The sequence below is a fragment of the Engystomops pustulosus genome, chromosome 1 (assembly GCF_040894005.1).
Source record: "Engystomops pustulosus chromosome 1, aEngPut4.maternal, whole genome shotgun sequence".
In the NCBI taxonomy this organism is placed as follows: Eukaryota; Metazoa; Chordata; class Amphibia; order Anura; family Leptodactylidae; genus Engystomops; species Engystomops pustulosus.
This window is the reverse complement of record NC_092411.1, coordinates 162,297,770-162,320,842: the sequence shown is the minus strand read 5'-3', so window position 1 is coordinate 162,320,842 and position 23,073 is coordinate 162,297,770. Positions and strand designations below refer to the sequence as shown.

The following is a 23,073-nucleotide window of genomic DNA, read 5'->3' as shown; positions in this document are numbered from 1 at the left end:
CGCGGCAATACCAAATATGCAGGTTTTTTTGTGTTTTTTATACTTTATTAAGTGTTTTATGGGAAAGTGACATTTTAGGGGCTATTTATTCTAATGTGTAGTGTTTAGTGTTTTTACATGTTTTTACTTATACTTACTTGAACCACCGATGCTTTGATCGCTGGTTTAAGTTCAACACACTGCTCTACAATACTTTTTCATTGTAGAGCAGCGTAAACTGTCTGAGCATGCAGGTGCATGCTCAGACAGTTTACAGTCAGACCCGGAAGGGGTCTGACTTCCAGGAAGAGCGGGCAGCTCCAGTCCTCGGAGCTGTCCAAAAGAGGATCGGATCCCCCGGTAAGCGGCACAGGGGATCCGATCCATAGCGGAAACACTCTTACACGCCGCGGTCATGCTTGACCGCGGCGTGTAAGAGGTTAACACTCGCGATCAGAGGCGGCTCCGATCGCGGGTGTTACAGTGCGGTGTCAGCTGCGAATTTATAGTGCTATTCACCACTACCGCTCGGTATATATCAACAGGAGATATCCTCAAAAGTTTGAGTTCATCTGGACGAGGTGGTACATGAATCCCTATACAGCCACATAAACTTCTTGGGTATTCAGATTTCCCCTCGTATTGCTGGGAGTCTGTCTTTATGTTTGATTTGTGTGAGTGCTGGGTTGGTTGTATGGTGTTTGATGACTATGGTATCCCTAGCGCTATTATTGCATATCATGTGAGCAATACTCATATGGTTGGTTTATCATGCTGTTCATTACTGTACTTGCTTGTACAGGCAGTCCCCGGGTTACGTACAAGATAGGGTCCAGAGGTTTGTTCTTAAGTTGAATTTGTATGTAAGTTGAAACGGTATATTTTATAATTGTTGATCCAGACCAAAAAAAATTTGGCCCCAGTGACAATTGGAGTTTAAACATTTTTTGGTGTAATAGGACCAAGGATTATCAATAAAGCTTCATTACAGACACCTTACAGCTGATTATTGCAATCTGGGACTATAGTAAAGCATTCAGAAAGCTTCACCAGAGGTCAGAGGGGTCTGTCTGTAACTATGGGTTGTCTGTAAGTCAAGTGTCCTTAAGTAGGGGACCGCCTGTATTCCACTATTATCCGATTGTCACAATGTGATATACTGTAGTCTGAAGTTTATTTATTGTATTGCTATTCAAAATTGAAAAATAGCATAAATAGAATCTTAAAAATATATATATTCCATGAACGAATAATTTAATACTTATTGACCACCAAAATGAATAATAATCAAGTCAGAAGTTATCAATATGGAAAGTTAGAACAACTAGCAATATTCCTTGTGATATAAAGCTATTTGATATGTTGTCCATGGTGCTGAATAGAGAGAGCTGAAGGCACCGAATTCCATCATAGTTTTTTGCGGGACATGCTGTACTTCACAACAGTACCGTGGATATTGTATTATATCAGACAAAATCATAATTTCTGGTTGGTTTTTATACATTTTTTTTACATTGATAATAGTGTAGGTTCAATAATGATTTTGTTTTATTGTACTGGTCATTACATATGCGTCAATACCATATATGTGGCGTTTGTATGGTGACTCACTTTTTTATGTTATATGTAAAAAAAATTTTTACACTTTTTTATTGGCTCCACTGTGGTTTAATTTCTTGTATTGCTTATAATACCCTGCAATACCCTGACACACTGCCTGTACAGATGGCAACATTCATTGCTGTATTTGCCAAGGTGTAAACAACCAAGGAATTTTATAAAAAAGATTCAAATGCATATGGTAAAGCCACAAACCTTCAGGGAGAATGTCCTTTGGACAGGTGCATTTTTACAAGTCACATAAGGTCTATGATCACAGACACGAAAAGAAAATAACTTAAGAGGAAGGGAATATTGTTTAGCTATAGGAATATAACTTTAGAGTACATTGGCTGTTTAACGCCATAGGGCAATATAGATTCCAAATTAGTGGGCCATTGTCCACTGCTAGTGTGCCAGCGCAGTCAACAGCACGAAACCGGCTGTTACATACAGCCTGGTCACCTCTGCGTCTGCTGAGATCTCTCCTTGCCATTGCCTCTTGGAGGTCAGATGAAGATCTCCATGTATGTCATGTACGGTAGCCTATAGGGTACAGGTAAACTGTCACTAAAACACCGACAGATATAATACATTGCAGTACAGAAGTACTGCAATGTATTGTATGTGGGATTCAGGTATCCTTAGTGTAAGTCCCCTAGTGGGACAGTTATAAAAAGTTAAATAAAGGTTTTAAAAAAATAAATTAAAAGCAAAAAAAACTATTCAGCTGAGAGAAAGAGTTCATTCATTTTAATTATTATGCTATTTTTACCATAAAAATGAACCCATTGGAAAATACAAATCTTACTGCAAGATGTCTGCCCATGTCTGCTTAGATCGGACAACCCCATTAAAGTATTAAACACATACCGTATATACAAGCGTAATCAAATGACCATGTAGCCATCCCCAGTAACGAAATGCTCATGTAGCCTTCAACACTAATCAAATTCACTAAAACCTTCCCCAGTAATGTAATGCCCTGCAGCCTTCCCCAGTAATGTATATAAATGATAAGAAACTAAAAACGGAGAATGTGGGCCCTCTTAGGAATAACATGGGGGTCATGGTGGAAGGAGATGAGGAAAGGGCCAATCTACTGAATGTCTCCTTCTCGACTGTCTTTACCCAGGAAAATCCCCTGGTGGAAGACACAATGAGGAATGATGTAAATTCTCTTTGGTATGTCAACAGTTTAACCCAGGAAGAGGTACAGCGCCGCATCACAACCACTGAGATCACAGGGGCCAGATGGCATACACCCCCGGGTTCTACATAAACTATGTACCATGATAGACAGTTATTTTCAATATTTGAAGATTCACTGAGGACTGGCGTATAGCAAATGTGGTACCAACATACAAAACTTCTGTGGTGGGGAAAATATTTGAGAAGTTTGTTAGAGATGGTATCCTGGAGTATCTCACTGTACATAACCTTATAACCCAGCGTCAGCATGGGTTTATGAGAGATCAGTCCTGTCAGACTAATCTGATTGGTTTCTACGAGGAGGTAAGTTCCAGACTGGATCTGGGGAACACTGTGGATGTTGTATATCTGGCATTTGACACCGTGCCGCATAAAAGGTTGGTATATAAAATGAGACTGCTGGGACTAGGAGAAAATCTGTGTATTTGGGTAAGTAATTGGCTTAGTGATAGAAAACAGAGGGTCGCCATTAATGGCACATTCTCAGATTGGGTGGACGTTATCAGTGGAGTGCCACCGGGGTCAGTATTTGGGCCACTTCTTTTTAATATTTTTATTAATGACCTTGCAGTGGGTTTACACAGTCAAGTTTCAATATTTGCAGATGATACTAAGCTGTGCAAAGTAATAAATAGGTTGATAGTTTAGCATTAAAGAGGAATTTGTGGAAGCTTGAGGAGTGGGCAGTGAAATGGTTGATGAGGTTTAATGTAGATAAATGTAAAGTTATGCACTTGGGCCATGGAAACAAAATGTATAATTATGTTCTGACCAGTCAATTACTTGGTAAAACTGGAGAAGAAAAGGACTTGGGCGTATTGGTGGATGGTAAACTTAATTTTAGTGACCAGAGCCAGGCGGCTGCTGCTAAAGCAAATAAAATTATGGGATGTATCAAGAGAGGAATAGATTCTCAAGATAAAGACATAGTTTTGCCCTTATACAAATCCCTGGTCAGACCACACATGGTATATTGTGTACAGTTTTGGGCACCAGTGTATAAAAATGATATAGTAGAGCTGGAACGGGTGCAGGAGAGTGCAACCAAGATTATTAGGGGAATGGGGGACTAGAATACAATGACAGATTACAATGCGGACTCTGTGTAGATGTCCAAGAGAGGCCTGGATGCCTTTCTGGAGAGAAAAAATATCACGGGTTATGGGGATAAAACATTTATTTAGTTCTTAAAGGATGGACTTGCATCTTTTTCCGGCCTTGTATACTATGATACTATTAATGAAATGCCCTAAAGCAGCCCCCAGTAATAAAATGCCCTGCGACAGCCCCTGATATATATATATATGTGTATACTTATATACTCGAGTATAAGCCTAGTTTTTCAGCACAAAAAATGTGCTGAAAAACCCAAACTCGGCTTATACTCGAGTCAAAAAAATAAATATATCTAAACTCACCTTTCCGACGACCCCTGTATATCTTCTGTGTGATCTGTCCGGCAGCGGCGGCAGGCTATATACACTGGGGCAGGGTCTGGCATGCTATATACACTGGGGCAGGGTCCTGCAGGCTATATACACTGGGACAGGGTCCTGCAGGCTATATACACTGGGACAGCGGGTGGCTGGCTATATACTGGGGAAGCTGTGACCAATGCATTTCCTACCCATGGTTCCTCTTCTCTCTTGTCACATACTATAACAGGGAGAAGCTGCAGGGAGTGCAGGAGGGTATGTAGACAAGATGGTTTTTTAACTCAGGGCTTTTGTAGCACAAACATTTTTAGAAAAACTCGGCTTCTACTTCTACTAGTGTATACCAGAAAGTGAAGGGGATGGTATGAAAGGACAAAATATTATCCTAACACAAATAGAATCATAGTAGAGAAGCTGGAAAAATCACATCAGTTAATCAAGTCCAACCTATAAATCATACAATTCGATCCAGAGTAAACAGCTGTGTCTGTTCTAATAAGGAGTAAAGCATGTCCAGGTCTGAACCGATCACTCATATAGTTTATTAGGATCAGTGAGAAACTGATGCCAAAAGTATGCGACGTTAACGTCCCTTTTTCATGGCCAAGAATTGGCTCATTTGTGGTCATCTAACCTTAGGCCAAATATACACGACCGCATTGGGGGACATATGTACGGCCACAAGCTTGACTCAAAATGACTTGTAGACAAAACTAATTCAATAACTCAGATGTGAACTAAATATGCTTACATATGGCTATACTCACAGAAAATCTAAAAAAAAGTCTCTCAGCAAATAAAAATGATTCTGTTGTCTTTTTAAAAAAAACAGTCAACTTGGATAGTGTTTGATATATCCTTTTTAGCATTCCCTCAATTAACTACAAACAAAAATCCAAATTATTTGTGCTTAGATAAAGATCCCTTTCCAGCCTATATCTCCTTAATCACCTTAAAGGACATCTACCATTAGAATATGCTTACAGGGGGCGTGGCTGGACCTCAAGGAAGATGGCCGCACACTGAGAGAGCTCTGCCACCCCGGTGCCTGATTCAACCCAAAAGAGAGGAGCTACCCTGGCCCCCAAACCCAGAAAGACCCCTGCAAGGGGAGTGAAGACCCCTGGACCAAAATCAGCTGCATCAGGAGGGATTATGGCACTCACCCGGTACCTCCGCTCCGTTCCCGCCACTGAACCGCCGGCGGGGCCTGCACCCAGTAGCAGGATGCCAGCGAAAATGGCGCCATCAGCTCCTCCAGGGTCCAAGATGTCGCCCACAGCTCCTGCAGGCAAAGGCGGCTCCCCGGAAGCTACCGCGGAGCCGCCGCAGGTACGAGGCCATGCGGCCGCCTCCCCGCACCATGCGGTCTCCGGTCGTCATCGTGGCGCCCCTGCGCCACAAATACAGCAGGGCTCCATTCTGGCGCAGCAGCACCAAATTTCTGGCGCATCGACACAAGAATCACAGCAGGGTTCTCCCAGGCAGCAGAATGAAGGTGAGCAACCTTTCCAAGTTACCCATCACTCGCCTATCAAGGACAGCTTGGCCCTCACGGCATCTGACCAAGAGGACTTTCAAACAAAGGTGCCGCCTCTCAGCTCTCCTCTCAGCTATCCCGCAACCAGGGGTGTTTACACCCGGAATCCCGTATGTTCCGCTGTCACAGTCATTTGGAGATGACATTAGTGCTACCCCTGCTATGGCACGGTCTATGGGAGTCCCCACCCGAGCAACAATTCACCGCTTCTGCTGCGGGTAGGAGAACACCAGCCCCTGACTTAAGCTGGCACACTCACTTACAGAATCTGCCCACTAAAGAGGACTTTAAATGTCTGATTGCGGATGTGAAAGAAACTTTCAAATCCGAATTCTCGGAGATGAGGCGCGATATCCAGTCTATGACTCAGAAAATTGGCAGCCTGGAAGCCGAACAAGCAGAGACGAAACGCCAAATCTCACACACGCAACAAGCCCTGCATACTCAGTCCTTCGTGATACAAGATATGGCCAGACATCTGGAAGACTTGGATAATAGGGGCAGACGCAACAATATCCGGGTGAGGGGCATCCCCGAAGTGGAGGGTAAGGAAGATGTCTGTTCTACTCTTCAAGCCTTGTTTTCTGCATTGCTGGATGAGCCGGAGACACAAGTCAAGCTTGACAGGGCGCACCGAGCACTGAGGCCTAAATCGATGGGGGCGAACCCAAGAGATATCATTTGCTGTGTTCATGACTTCGAGCTAAAAGAGCGGATTATGTCTCTGGCAAGGAAAAAGAGAGACTTCACCTTTAACAGCGCAGAGGTGCAGCTTTACCAGGACTTGTCAGGAATTACGCTTCAGAAGAGGAGGATGATGCGATCTTTGCTGAATGTGCTGCATGAACATGGGAATTTCCTACCGTTGTAACTTTCCATTTGCTCTGTTAGCTACTAAAGACGGAGTCACGACCACTCTATCTGCGAGCGCGGACCTGCGAGAATTCTGCAAGGTCTGGGATATCCCGATTCCGGAGATGGATGACTGGGACCTTCTCCCTCTACCGATGTATCAGAGGCGAGAGGGAAGCCAGCCCCAGAACCTTCTCCAGGGACTCGTGTGATTGAGGGCGGCTAACCGCCCTGCTACATATCCTTTGAAGTTAATTTCTTTAGCTATGTTGGTTCGGGGGGGAGGGGGGCTTTCTTTTATCTGGGTGTACCTCCGGGTACTTCCTCTCTAAGTTTGTTACCTACATACGTGCACTAGGGCGCTGGGGTGCTTCTCCCAGTGTGATGTCTTATTGTATTCTGTTGTTTAATCCTTTTCTTAAGCTGTTATCGACTTGTATATTACAAGGTTTACAGCCTTTTAGAGGCTTCCGTTGCCACGACACGTTCGGTAAGTAGGTCTTGCTCAGACCTATTCCTCCTAACCCTTAGGTGGTGAAGGATTCTGGACCAGCCGACAGTGCTCCCCGAGTCTAGGGGTAGATCGGCTGATTAGGCCTACACTGGAGACAGGAGGTGTCTCCTCTCTCTAGTTATAGATTGATTGTTCTATTTTCTTCCGTCCTTTTTCCCTCCCTCTACCCCTTTTTTTCTTGGATTAGTTCTATTTTATCTGTCCCCCCCTTTCCTGTTGTTTCGGATCGAGTGTTTGTCTTCCTAGGTATTTGTTGTGTCTGTGTTTGTGTAGTTTTTGTCTCCTTGTTGTTCTAGGGTGCTGTGCACATGGGACTCCATTCTCTGCACTTAAAGGAGGTGTGGCAGTAGCAGTGTACAGACCTCGCCCGTCAGAAACCGGTCTAAGGTAAAACCCGCTTAGGGTATATCAGCCGCACCATACCCACGCCCTAACTGTTTAGCTCATCATGGTTCCGTTTTTGACTTTGAATGTGAAGGGGCTCAATTCAGCCCGTAACCGCCGCATAGCGCTCAATGAGCTGAAAAGGTCTAGAGCTGATGTAGTTTTCCTGCAGGAAACGCACTTTGACACCACAGGGAACCTAAACTTCGTGAGGCACCTATATCGCGTCTCCTATATGGCCTCCACAGACAATAAGAAAGCGGGAGTAGCGATCTTATTCTCTACTTCCTGTCCCATTGTCCCGGAATCGGTGACCTCGGATCCCAATGGGCGATATATTATCATTCAGGGTAAAATGTTTGGGTCGCCAATTCTCCTATGCAATTTGTATGCCCCCAATAAGTCTCAGGTTCGGTTTATCACCAAAGTCCTGAACAAATTAGCCAAACTTCCACCTGCGCCATTACTGTTAGGGGGTGACTTCAATGTAATTTTCTTAGAAACTATGGACCGCTTAGCAATCAACCCAACACCTCCAGCAAGATCCCAAAACAGCATTTTGTCAGCCTTTCGTAGGGTTATCCGACGATTCGCTTTGTACGATTTATGGAGGGTGGGTAATCCGGGCGACCGCTCCTTCACCTTCTATTCCACTCCGCACGGCACGCACACCCGGATCGACTACTGGTTCGGGGACATACAAATATTGCGGTTGATGCAATCTGCAGAGGTGGGGGATATTTCGTGGTCAGATCATGCGCCTGTCCATCTGGCACTCAAGGAGGATTTTTCCTCAGTCAGGGCTTGTCACTGGCGCTTAAATGAGTCCCTTCTTAAAAAAACCCTAATTAAGGAAGAGCTTATTGCAGCTTTGAAAGAGTACTTTCATTTCAATGAGGAAGCAATACCCTCCATCCCTATGATATGGGAGGCTCACAAGGCAGTCTTTAGGGGACATTGTATGGAACAAGGGGCCAGACTCAAAAAAAACAGGCTGCACCTGGAAGGGGAACTGCGAAAAGAGATAGGCAAACAAGAGGCAGCACTCCTGGCTAACCCCACTTCGAGTCGCCTACGCCGGCTGACAGAGATGAGGGAGCAGCTCCGGGAAATTCAAACCCAAGCGGTAGAAAAGCTACTTGTGTTTACTAGACAAAAGTATTATGAGCAGACCAATAAACCACACTCCCTGTTGGCGAGACAGTTGAAGGAAAAAAGAGACCATCAGGTACCCCATGTTGTACGGGACGCGGATGGGGACTTATTACATGACCCAAGGGCTATAGCATCCCGCTTCCACGATTTTTACGCCAAATTGTACTCCCTGCCGGATACCTTACCTCGAGATGAAAATCACAGGGATGCAGCTTTGGTGGATTTCTTAGACTCCTGCTCCCTTCCAGGGTTGTCCCGGGAGGCAGTTGAGGCCCTTAACTCAGAACTAACACCGGATGAAATAGAAGAGGTAATAAAGGATATGCCTAATGGGAAGTCTCCTGGGCCGGATGGACTCGCATACTTATACTATCAGACCTTCTCTGATGTGTTGTTGCCCCGAATGACGAAGCTATTTAATATCTTTCTTAAAGGTGAACCCCTGCCTGAGACCCTCACCCATTCGTATATTACCCTCATCCCCAAACCGTGGAAGGACGCGACTGAGTGTGCTAATTATAGGCCAATAGCACTTTTGAACACGGATCTTAAAATTTTTACGAAATTACTGGCCAACCGTCTGATCCAGTGGATCCCCCATTTGATTCATAAAGATCAGGTGGGATTTGTCCCTGGTCGGCAGGGGGGTGACAACACCAGAAGAACGATTGATCTCATTGATTTGGTTAACAAACGGGGTGATCAAGCGTTAGTTTTGAGCCTGGACGCTGAGAAGGCGTTTGACCGCCTCAGTTGGCCCTTTATGTTCCAGGTTCTAGAACAAATAGGCATACGAGGTCCCTTCCTTCAGGCATTGAAAGGGCTATACTCAAATCCCACAGCTCAAATTAAGCTCCAGCATGCGTCTTCCCCACCTCTGCAGATTCGAAATGGTACCCGACATGGCTGCCCGCTATCCCCTCTTCTGTTTATACTGTGCATAGAGCCCCTGGCCTCCATCATCAGGCAAGATCCTAACATACACGGCATTGCTCTTCGAGATAAAGAATTTAAATTGGCGCTGTTTGCGGATGACATCTTACTTACAATAACCCAACCCCTCATTTCCCTGCCCAATTTGCAAGCTCGGTTGTTACAGTGCGGACGTCTATCCGGTTATAAGGTCAACACCTCCAAGACGGAGGCCCTGCCGCTTAATCTACCGCAACCCCTAGTGGACAACCTTAAATTGACCTTCAAGTATAACTGGAAAACAGATGCCATCAAATACCTTGGGATACTGCTGACTCCCTCCTATGGCTCCCTTTACACGCAGAATTTCCCCGGTCTCTTCCGGGAGATAAAAACCCTGCTGGATAAGTGGAACTCCCTCCCCCTGTCTATTTTTGGCAGGATAGCTGCGGTCAAAATGACCATCTTGCCCAAACTGCTCTACGGATTCGAGACTTTACCAGTGTCGATCCCGTTGAGCGTCCTGCGATCTCTGCAGGCGATGATTTTGCACTTTATTTGGGCCAAAAAGAGATTCCAAATCACTCTTGCTATCCCATAAGTCCAGAGGAGGCTTGTAAGTCCCAGACATAATTAAGTATTATTGGGCGACCCACCTGAGACGAATTCCGGCTTGGTCCACCTTGTGGGCTTTCTCCAAATGGATGGAGAAAGCCCCCTTTCATCCCAACTCCTACCTCTGGTCTAAGAAACCGCCCCCGACACCTAGCTCCTTGCTAGGTCCCATTGCTTTCACAATCAGAGTCTGGAAAGCTTGTATGAACAAATTCCCTTTGGTGTCACAGTGTTCCCCAATGCAGTCCTTCTTACATACTCCATCCTTGCATTGCTCAGGGAGTGCCCAGGATTCCAAGCCCTGGCATAAAAAGGGTCTATTCAGATTTGCAGATATTGTGGACTACCGAGATAGGAAGGTTTTACCGTTTGAGAACTTGCGAGATAAGTTCAATCTTCCGCCCTCCGCCAACTTATATTACATGCGGGTTAGGCTCCTTGCTACATAAACTGTTTCCGGACACACCCGATACTTGCTGGCACTGTGGTCTCGCCGGCGGGACCCTTCAGCACATTTTCTGGAGCTGCCCATTCATACAGCCCTTCTGGCAACAGGTGCAGGCCCTTATTAAAGCAGTCACAGCGGTAGATGTCCCACTTTGCCCTCTATTTTACCTACTGAATGTTTCTCCCCAGCCCCTGGCCAAGACAATCACCAAGATGTGCCTACGCATTCTGACGGCAGCCAGATGCCTGATTTCGCAATTCTGGAAGAGGCAGGCCCCCCCTTCCCGCCTGGACCTCCTCTCCAGAGTGAGAAGTATTCGCACTATGGAGTCCCTAACTGCCTCCCTGGATGATCGTATTTTGGCCTTTGATAAAATGTGGGAACAGTGGGATCGCTTCTGGGCGGAGGAGTTGGGGCGCGGGGAGGAGTGAAGTGAGAGCCCAACTGTTTGAGGAGGTTCTGTCTTGAGATTCATATGTTGTCTTCTGTCCTTGTGGGTATGACTGAGGTCCCTGTGTCTCTTCTACTGGTTCTCTTTTCCTTTCTTGTATATTAGGACTTTTGCTTGAAACGTGCTAGCACATAGGTGGATAAATCTGATTACAAACCTCAGTTATGAGGCCAACAATTTCAGACACCACATAAGGTTATTGGTTGCGTGTGTTCAGGTCCCAACCCTATTTGCATTTTATAAGGTACAGTCATAGACCGGAGAATCGCTGTATAATAAATATGTTTGATGAAGGGTTAATCCCTAGTTAAATAAATAAATTGTTGAAAACTTCAGATCCGACAATTCCTATCTTTATTTGTATGTTTTGTTTAAAAAAAAGAAAAATTCTTTTTCTGCCTGTTTATTTGCTGACATGTGTCATCACATTGTATGTTCAACTTTTAATAAAAATACAATTATATAAAAAAAAAGAATATGCTTACAACTCATCTGCCGTCCCGGGTCAATCTGCAGAAAACTTCTTTTGTTAATCAGGGCTCCCAACTCGGCTGGCTCCACCTACACAGCGGTCAGAGAGCTCTCCAATCTCGTAGTATGTGCAATCATAGCAGAGTGTTTAGATGTAATGCTATGATCACGCATAGAGCCACTGGCTCTCTAACTGCTGTGTAGCTGGAGCCAGCCAGGCACCACAAATAATTACTTATGGGAGGAGCCAAGAGGCGCTCCGTAGAGGTTAGAAGTCTTGTGATTGAAAACAAAATTTCTGAATCGCAAAAAATCATATTTTTGGGATAATTTGCATCATTTCAAGGGGTATAGTGAGCATTTTAACCCCCCATATTACTTCCATAAAGTAATGCATTAATGCAGGAAACGCTGCAATTTTTCCACAGTTACGCCATTTCAATCACCTATATGTTGTACTTAGTTGGTGCCACTACGGCATGTTTCTTGATTTTATAAATACATGAATATTAATGCTTGTGACCCTAAAATTTAACCTAGAAATAAGGCACAACTGATGAGTGAAAGGAATTTTAGTGATTTACACAGAATTGGAAGGCAATCGCAAAGACTCAAAAACAAAGAATGTTTAAACTCCAATTGTCCAATTTTTTTTTTTTTTTATAAAATATACAGTTTCGACTTGCATACAAATTCAACTTAAGAACAAACCTCCGGACCCTATCTTGTACGTAACCCGGGGACTGCCTGTATACAACTTATGGTGCAAATTGAAAATTGCAATTTTCCTACCATTCCAAATTAATGGTGTGGAAATGGAGTATTTTAATTTTCAGCTTGCTATATCTGCTGTGAATTCATTTCTAGAAAATAAAATTGAATGACACAGTGCTCAAAATGCTCACTACACCCCTTGGTGTGCAGGCCACATCCAAGGCCACTAATCTGGCACCTCAGAAGTTTTTCAAAAGTAGCATGGCATACAAAAACTATATAGTCAAAATCTGTTATCCAGACGATGAACCTCTTTCCATCTGTGCCTTGCTTTGTGGCAAAGGGCAATTTATGACTTTTAGTGGGTTATCCTAGGTACAGCACAGTCATATATGTGGCTTTTGCCCCAAAACCCTGAGGACGCCACGCTAGGTGGTGAAACATGTCGGGGGGGGGGGGGGCGACGCTAGGTTTTAGCACAGAGACAAGAGAGGAGCCTAATGGAATAGAGAGTCAGGTCAGGCTCGAACACGGGAGACAAACATCGAAGAGAGGTAGCATAGAGAGACGAGGGAAAAACCAGCAGGTATAGGATACCGCAGATGGATGTAGTGGATTGTATGCATGGTGTGAACTACCCTACCTCAATCCTAAATTCTCCCCTACCCTACTAACTACCCACTGTGTGCAAGCTGACCAGAATGAAAGACTCCAATACTAACTAGAACATCCCAAAAGGAATGTGATAGATTAATGAGCCAAAACAGGCTAACCACTGCTCTCTGATAATTTTAGACAACCAACTGAGTTAGAAACACAGTTTATTCCACACAATTTTTGTTTGTTCTTTCACTCTATATTTTAAGTGGATAAGAATTAAAAGTTAAATTTTAAAGAGCATCAAAGGGTTAAAACGGCCGACTGGCCTATTCTGTCTTATCCTAGGTACAGCACAAGCATATATGTGGGCATAAACTGATATTTTGAAATATATGCATTAATAATAATTAAAGGGATATTCCAGGAAAAGGCATAATTAATATCAAAATGTAAAATATAAGACGTAATTAGTTGTTATTTAAAATTTTGCAGCCCTTAGCAGAAAAATGCTGTGGACGTATAATGTATGTCCCTTTGCCCTTTAATTTGTTCTATACCCATGTTCCAGTGAAAATTTAGTGAGGAGATTTACCAATCTGTTTATGCCAGAAAACTGTAGTCATTTTCACCCAAAATACATTTACTGAAGATTTAGACCAATTTCAGGCTGTTTTACACAAAAAGGGGCGTAACTAAAAGTGTTATACTGCACCAGATTAATCATCCATCATCAGACAGTGTTAAATCTTGCGGAACAAAGAACTATCTAGTTGAACTCTGCACTGGTCTTAAGACCGACACATTAATAAATCTCCCCCAATGAATCATAAAAACAAACTATTTAAAGGGGGTAGTCCATAAAAGAAAGTTCTCAAATTTTACTCCCCTAGTGATGTTTACACAATAAAGATAATGTTTAACCTCCATACTTTACAATTTTATTCAGTTTTATTGCTGTTTAGCTCCTATAACACAGTGATGGTCAGTGTAAAATTCCAGAGTGTGGGCAGGGACTCTCTAAGCAGACACTTTATGATTCCTATGTACTATTAAATGCTGTGTGGTAACAATGTGCTTAGATTATCAGGGTACATGGTTTATCTACACTTTATTTTAGCTTCTGAACATTCTATTAGTACTGTATATGACATATATAAAAAGAGAGATGGGACAGATCAGTCAGCTCTGTTATGCCTTGCTGTACTTGCTGTCAGGAAGTTCCTATGTCTGAGTTGGTCTTGTATGGCAGAGGGAGAGGCAGGAGGCAGACAAAACTGCAGTGTGCAGACAAGAGAAGCTAATCATGAGAATAATACGACCATAGTCAGAAGATTTATGGTCGGATCCAAGGGCAACCAAAATTGTAAACACCAGGACTGATAGAGACAAGTTGGAATTATGGGGAAAAAACCATTGCCATAGTCGCCCCGTTTGCTGAGACTATACATATTTTATATTACAACAACCAAATCAAAATAGGGAATTCATTAATAATGTTCATTTAGAGTTAATGTAATTTAAATTACAAAAAAACCTTTTTTCCACTTTTAATCCTAAATTTTTAAAAAATTAAACTGATAACGTTTGAACTAGCTCTATGTGTCCCGGAAAAAACAAGGCAAAAAATTTAGCACGCAATAGTTATGGCCCTTAAACCACCGCCTGCAAAAATTCGCTATAAATGCCCGGTCACTAGAGCCTTTTTGTCACTAGGGTGGATTAAACTTAGTGCACCAATTTTTTCTTTATAGGTCATGCTCCACAATTATGTCGGGACTTTCGAAATAAATGCGGCGGTTGTTGCAAATCCACTATAATAAACCACAACATTTAAACTGCAATATTTTAATGCATTACAACAGACAGTATGAGAAGGACAGTATAAATCCTATGCGTGCTGGTTCCTCAAACTAGCTGAATTATTTTAAACCTGCAGTAACAAGGGGGACACAAGTTAATTAATAATAATAATCACTTAGCAGTAAATACACTGCTGCGTTTTATATTACCTGGATAATCCCTTTAACAGAACGCAGGGGACCCGGACGAGGTACCGCTCCTGGTAGCTGCGCGCCGAGGGTTATCTGGTAGGCGGAGTAACGCGGCTACGGGGGCGTGGAGTAGCCGCGACTAGTAGCCTAATGTCCGGCTACTCCACGCCCCTGTTGCCGCATAAAAAAATTTGCATATAGATGTAATAAAGTTTTGTAAAAGACATCCGGGACGTGAGGATTAGCCCAAAAAAGGGCTATCCTCACGTCCCATCCATCCACCTACCACCCCTTCTACCTTTATAGGTAGAATCGGGGTGGTAGGTTCCCTTTAAGGACAATTTGTCTACCTTAGCTTTTTTCATTTATCCATTATTGTAGCTTGTTTATTTGATGCAATCCTCAAATCCCACATAAAAAACAATGCAAAACTACCTCTGGCAGGTGCTAAAAGAGTCTTGATCTTGTCGGAAAAAATTATATTGTGGGCGACTTTAAAAATTTCCAAACTGGTTATTGGCTAAATGCGCCTGGTGACTGAAGACCAGTCTGTCTTGATACCAGAAGTGATACTGTAGCAAGAATTCCTGAAAACGTTAGTGCCATTCTGACCCCATGTTGATAGCTGAAAGTAGCTATGATTGGTACATGTGCATTACAACAGGGCCATGGAGAAATGTAGGAAGTTGCCTTGTCTTATAAATTACATTTTTGTACCTTCGTCTCTTACCTGTGGAGGAGATGACATCAGAATGGCAAGTAGAGAAATATGATAATCTGATCACTGAAACCTTGGGGTACTGGTGTTTATGTAGATTTATGACATGGACCACCAATAAAACATCATAGCAAAATGTACCCTTTGATGACAACTGTATACCAGTGTTTTATTTCCCAGGCGATAAAGACCACTGCAGCACTGTAAAAATTGTCCAGGAATAGCAAAATAAAAAGTTCTAGGTGTTAAACAAGCTATTTGGATTGCAAGTATGTTCCTGGAACAAATTATACTCGTAATCCCATGTAACATTGTTTTTATGTAAACAGACAAGAATGAAATCTGATAACAGTGGTTATCAAGAAACAAACACCAACATAACTGCAATTGGGAATGCTGTTGTCAAAGAATGTAATTAAAGTGAAAGGTTGATAATGGCAGGCAATGGCAGATCATCATATGGGTGTTCTGGGAGGTCGCCAATGGCCCAAAGCTCTCCGGGGGCCCATTGCTCCTCCAAATTGGTGATATGATGATCCACCGTGGAGAAATGTGCGGCTGCTGTTGGCCGCTCTGCTCTGCGATCTCAACACTTCTTTTTGCTGAGAGTCACTGCCAACCCCTCTCCTTAGCTCTGTCCTTAATCTTCTTCTCTGTCTCACCGAACTTTACTTCAGCCAATGAGCACAGTAGAGAAGCAGTTGTCGGGCAGTCAGGCTACAGCAGCAACGTGTGAGGATGGAAGGTAGCAGCCCTTCTGTCGAGGGAAGGAAGATCAGGTATATCATACTTTATGGTGGTGCTGCCTTATCTGCACTTTTCCAGCTGTCACTTATTCATATGAAGGAATATGACCTATGAAATATGCAACCAAATGCTGAGGTGGCAAATGACCGGCAATACAATAAAGAACAGAATACTTTGTCTGTCGCCATGTACTCCATGATCTGATAGCATTGCAGAATATGATGGAGCTGTATAAATTATTATTCCTCCTTTTTTGCCTTTCACAGCTAGCATAGAATTGCGCTACAGCCTGCACAAGGAACTGAGCACATCACGCCCACTTGGTGTAGGGGGAAAAAAAATGAATTGCGACTTTCTCGTGGCTTCTACACCAGAAAACTGGACTACAAGCCATGATATATTCTCCCCACTGATTGTCCCCCCACAGCTTTTCACTTTCTTCCGATAGACACGTACACCTTGTATCCACACCCCAATCCCCTTCTTCCTAACCAATTAAAAAGCCACAAATATATCAAAAGCCCTGAGCATATTCTTAATTGGCTGTTATCTTTTGAACTGATCCACTAGCTAACAGCTGCCTTCACATGAGGTGTTTGTATTGGAAACGCATCATTAACCCCTTAAAGGGGACCTACCACCACGATTCTACCTATAAAGGTAGAACGGGTGGTAGGTGGATAAATGGGACGTAAGGATAGCCCTTTTTGGGCTAATCCTTACGTCCCGGCTATCCTTTTGTAAACTTTAATCAGTTGATATGCTAATTTATTTAAGCGGCTACTGGGGCGTGGAGTAGCCGGACATGAGGCTACTAGTCGCGGCTACTCCACGCCCCAGTAGCCTTGTTCCTCCGCCTACCGGGTAATCTTCGGCGCGCAGCTCCTCGTAGCTGCGCGCCCTCGTGCGAATATCCTGCGTTCTGCGCATGCGCAGGACGCAGGCCTACGGGTGCGCGGCCGTAGCTCCGAGGCCGGCGCTACTGCGCATGCGCAGACGCCGGGTGCTTGGACGAGGGAGCGCAGCTACGAGGTGCTGCGCGCCGAAGATTACATGGTAGGCGGAGGAACAAGGCTACTGGGGCGTGGAGTAGCCGCGACTAGTAGCCTCATGTCCGGCTACTCCACGCCCCAGTAGCCGCTTAATTAAATTAGCATATCAACTGATTAAAGTTTACAAAAGGATAGCCGGGACGTAAGGATTAGCCCAAAAAGGGCTATCCTTACGTCCCATTCATCCACCTACCACCCGTTCTACCTTTAGAGGTAGAATCGTGGTGGTAGGTCCCCTTTAAGGACGCAGCAATTTTACAGCTCAAGGCTCAGCCCCATTTTTTGTATTTTGACTTGCGTCTCTTTATATGGTTATAACTTTTGATCACTGTTACTTATTTAAACAATTCTGAGATAGTTTTTTTTCCCCACATGTTGTACTTCATTTTAGTGGTAAATTTTGGCTGATAAGTTTTGCATTTATTTACAAAAAAAAGAAAATATTGCCATTTTCGAAATACTAAATCATTGCATTTTCAGGCAGATAGATTTACCACTTAAATAAATTGCTGAATATAATTTCCCATATGTCTACTTTACATTTTCATCATTTTTGAAATGTCTGGATAATTTATTTTGATGTCACGCGGCTTACAAATCGAATAGTGATTTTCCGGATTTTCTGAATTGACTATTTTGGGGATAAATACAGTTTTGAATGAAATTTTACATATTTAGCATCAAAACCCCCTATATAACCAACCCATTTTCAAATCTGCACCCCTCAAGCTATCAGAAACAGCTTTTACGAAGATCGTTAACCCCATGAGATTTTCAAAGTAGTGAATCAAAATGGAGGTGAAATTTAGAATGGTCAAATTGTGCCGGTTATACGTTCATGTAGCCCTAAAATTGACACATTTCCAAAAGATAAAAAGAGAAAACCCACCATACAATTTGTTCTATAATTTCTCCTGAGTACCGAGACCCCCCACATGTGGCCGTTACTTGTTTTATGGGCGCATAGCGAGGCGCAGAAGGGAAGGAGCAGGATGAGATGCTTTTTCCAGCGTTACCATTTTGGGGTTGGTATCCCCTATTGTTGAAAATTTAGGAACTTTTTTTTTTTGGCCCGGAGTAGAAAAGCATCAATGCTGTACTGGATTTTTTTTTTTTTTTGGTGTTCACCGTTTAGCCTAATAATTATGTTATCTTTATTTTACGGGTTGATACGATTATGGGGATACCATATATGAATATTTTTTCTTACGTTTTACTAAATTTGCCAAATAAAACCTTAATGTGGGGAAAAAATCTATCATTTTTGTATTGCTGTCTTCCAAGTGGCATAACATTGTTACTTTTTTGGCTACAGAGCTGGTTGATGGCTTGTTTTTTGTGGGACATGTTGTACTTTGCACAAGTATAATTCTGGAGTACATATGTTTTTTGATCACTTTTATAGCATTTTTTGTGGGATTGAAAAGGTAAAAATCATAATTTTTGGAGGGTTTATAACAGTTTTTTTTATGGCGTTTATCGTGTGGGTTCAATAATTATTTACTGTTATTCTGCGGGCTGTTACAGACGCAGTGATACTATATATGTGAGGTTTGTGTCATTATTTAGACTTTTATTTGAGTTATATGTCTCTTTATATGTTTTGGGGCTTTTGGGCATTTTTATTGATTTCTCTCTTTATTTTTTATTGAATAACTTTTTTTTTTTTACTTTTACACTACTTCCACCATGGGACATGAACAAGCAATCATCTTGCAATCATGCTTGCTCATCATAATATTCTGCAATACTCATGTATTGCAGGGTATTAGCAGTGTCAGCCTATGCACTTGCATAGGCTGGCACTCTGCCAGTAAGATGACGTCATAGACGCCATCTTACTGATCTTACTGGCAGTTCTTGCAGGCAACACTGGGGTCCAGATCGTGGGGGAAAGATCCCCCAGAAGCATGTTAAATGCCGCGGTCGCGCTGACTGCTAACTCCGATCGCGGGTGTTATACTGGGGTGCCGATGCCGGTTCGGCTCAGATCTTGAGCTGAACCGGCATTGGCTCGGCGTCCGATATATCGGACGCTGAGCGCTAGGTCACCGTGCTCAGCGTCCGATATATCGGACGCTGAGCGTTAATGGTTTAAAAAAAATCACAGAACAAGTGACATCTTGTATTTTGCAATGTTACTCATTATTTTAAATGTTAAGTGGGTTTTACAGAAATTAAAGAATCATATATATGGCGGGGGGGGGGGGGCGGGGGAGGTTGCTACAAAAACAATAAACCCTTTTATACTCACTACCAGCTGCCATTAATCTGTGTCGTCTCCAATTACTGTCTATCTCTATTTGTATACAATGGGCAGCAGTGCCAACCTACCACAGACGTACGCCTGCTACTGCATGAAACTCTTGCTTTAAAAGGTGTGTGGCTGTGGTAGGATGGCTGGCCATTGTATACGAACAGAGATAGACAGTGATGGGAGGTTCCACAGGTTAATGACAGCTTGTAGAGAAATGAGTATATGAGCTTTATTTCTTTTTATAACGCCACCCTCACATTCCAGACATATCAGGCCCGTCTATTTCACCCAGCATGGCGCCGACGGCACCGGGCACAACCCGGTGGAGGAAATGAGTTCACTGCCCCACTCACCTTCCGAAGCTCACCGAGGCTCCTCTTCTCCCCTCTTCTACTAGCAGCTGCATCATGACCGAGCTCTGCATGCACACTATGACGTCACTATATACTGTGGAGTGGGTGCTGCCTATATACTGGGGAGTGAGGGGCTGCAGTGTGCTGGGGCTAACTATATACTGGGGGGGAGGCTGCATTGTGCTAAGGCTACCTATATACTAAGGGGCTGCATTGTGATGGGGCTATCTATATACTGGGCAGTGGGGGAGCTGAAGTGTGCTGAGGCTACTTATATATTGGGATAGTGGGGCTGCTGTATACTGGGGCTACCTATAAACTGAGAAGGGTGGAGGAGTTGCAGTGTGCTAGGGCTACCAATATATTGGGCGCAAGAGGACTGCAGTGACCTGGATAACTATATACTGGAGAGGGCTGCAGTGTTCTGGCTCCCTATATACTGGGGGCAGTGCACTGGATATCTATATATTTGTGGGGGATTATTATGTTTTTTTAAACTGCCATTGTGAATATTCTTTGTTTGGAGTCTTTATTTTCCCTGCTTTGGTTACCAGCGCAGTGCTGCAATCCTGCAGGGCTGATGCCTTAGTGGTATACAGCGTGTGATCAATGATATGTATACAGGTGCATCATATATATATATAATATAATATATATATAAATAAAGGTAGGATGGTATGTAATAGATGGGGCACAGTATATAACTAAAAACAGGAGGCACAGTAAAAATTAAAAGGAGGGACTACATGTATACATTCACTATGGGGGTACAGTATACATGCATATCAGAGTGCTCTGTACATATGTAAAATCATTTGAAATACTGTATATATGTATATAAGGACCGGGATTGTCCTGGTGCTGTGTTTTTGTATGATACTTGGTTCTAGTATTGTACTTATGTATTGAACTCCATACTGGTGCTGTATATATGTAGTAAGCTTTATTCTGAAGTATATAAGTAGATCGCTATTATAACAATTTATGATAGGCACAATCTTATAATTTGGATGACACTGTACATTTTGATTAAAGGGGGAAACTGTATATGTTACTAGTAATTTAGGGGGAGCAATGTCTAAGGTAACTTAGTGGAATAGTGCTGCATGCACATAAATGCGTTTCTCTAATATTTTCAATTTGCGGTGGTCCATTGGGTCCACTACCCCTGGAGCCTGACAATAACATATTTTTACTACTGGACAACCCTTTTAAAAGGCAAAACACTTGTTGCTCCATACAAATAAAGTGCTCAGTGAATTGCCTTTTTCTTGAAGCTTTTGCATTGCCTGTGAAAACATGCATTATGTGAGGGCAGCGATCAGCTGTTTGGCAGAATTGTGATTAGGAAGAGGGGGCCATGGATTGTTAAACAGTTCATGCCCTACTGTGTACTTAATCTGCCACTGATGACAGGGTCAATGTCAATTAACGAAAAGACGGGGATGAAAATAAATAGTTGCACAAAAACTGAGAATGAACAGGATTACTCCAGGGTCAGTGTACCATATCGAAAGAAAATTAAAATGATCAACCACATTATGGAAGGTTGCAAATTTCAGTCAATATGACACAGGATGAGAACTGAAATGTTCTTTGTCCTATATGAAGAAATACCAAGGTAGGCAGCATCAACATCCCCAATTTCAGAAGCAGAATCAACATATTATGAACATAATAATAATACCTAATACATTATAAATGTATAAATGTCAATTTGTACTTAAAGACTAACCTCCTTCCATGTCCTCTGTCCAGTTTCGGCTGCTCCCAGTTGGAGAAGATGGAGATGCGTAGAATTCCCCACCAGGGCTTGTATCCACATCATCCTCCAGAGACCCAGATTTATGTCTCTTACTCCTTTCAAAAGAACACCAACAACAGATTTACACAAGCAGCAAATTGCGTGGTCAACTCATGGTAACACAGTGGCTTTCCACAGTGGCTTTTCTAGCACTCGTCTGTCTAGGGTAAAGGACACACTTATATTGCACACTTTCTACCAGAGAAGGTTTGATGTTTGTCTCCCTTTTTTAAAAAAAAGCATGGAAGATTTAAGAAACCAGGGCAAGACACTGTGACACATTTTAATATGAAATTCCCCAAACCCAGAGGTGGACATAGCTGAACAGAAAAAGTACTCAATGTATAAACTTGAATAATGGTGCATTTTACTCAAACTCTTCAGGTTAATATTTGGATACTGAATACACTTAATCGTCCCTTTCTCCTCTGAATTTATGGTTCAGAAACTAAAGATAAAATTCTTCTTGATCGTGTTTGATATTGCCCGGCTTTGAATCTAAGCTGCAATAGCACATGACATGGTGGGTGGACTGGGTGGTGCTTTTTCTGGAACAATGAAGCAATGTTTTCAAAATATGGGACTAGCACTGGACAACCATGGGAATCCATCCTATCTCAAATCACAGCAAAACAGCTAAGGAACAGGGATTCAAAACAACAGATTTGCTTGGATATACTACTTATGCCCAACTAGCACACTATGCTAAGTAGGCGTCATTAGCAGTAGATGCCATTGATAGAGAGAGTTCTAAAATACTTTTAGCCTTGAAAGCCACGGTGACCTTGGTACCCAAAGAGCTCCTAATTGTGATCTGATGTACTCTCTGCACATGAAATGAATGATGATTAAAAATTTGGTAGAAATCTATTTCAATACAGATCTGGCACACTTGTGCCACATCTACTAATAGGAGATGTCCTTCAACTATTTGTCCCCAGCTAACAAGATATGTAACAAGAGCCTGTGCTTTTTTAAAGTTAGGCTTCGTTCAGACATGTTGTTTACATTGCATTTTGAAACGCAATAACTACAGCTGGGGAAAGTAAATTTGCCTAATTACATTGCGGTTAACATTTGCGTTTGTTACAAAACACAATGGTGGAGATCTTATTAATCTGTCTACGAAAGAATTCTGTCATAGTTTGCACTAAAAAGGTCTGTGCGTCAAAAATACTGCTGAACCAAGAGAATTGTGTCCGAGTTTTCTGGTGTAGGAGGTGCAGAGTACGATTAGTCAGACTTATACTGCACCATGTTTATCACCCA

The 23,073-nt window shown here is 42.7% G+C and overlaps 1 protein-coding gene across 3 annotated transcripts in view; it reads right to left on the bottom strand.

Annotated features, from left to right (window-relative positions):
• Nucleotides 1–23,073, bottom strand: part of NFIC (nuclear factor I C) — a 173,838-nt gene that overhangs the window by 44,119 nt on the left and 106,646 nt on the right. For 2 of the 3 annotated variants that reach the window (XM_072113627.1, XM_072113622.1), the window contains exon 6: nt 21,736–21,860. In XM_072113627.1, coding sequence (XP_071969728.1) covers nt 21,736–21,860 — 125 coding nt within the window. Of the gene's footprint in view, nt 1–15,052; nt 16,349–21,735; nt 21,861–23,073 lie in introns of those variants that run through there. The other variant, XM_072113634.1, reaches the window with a different exon arrangement.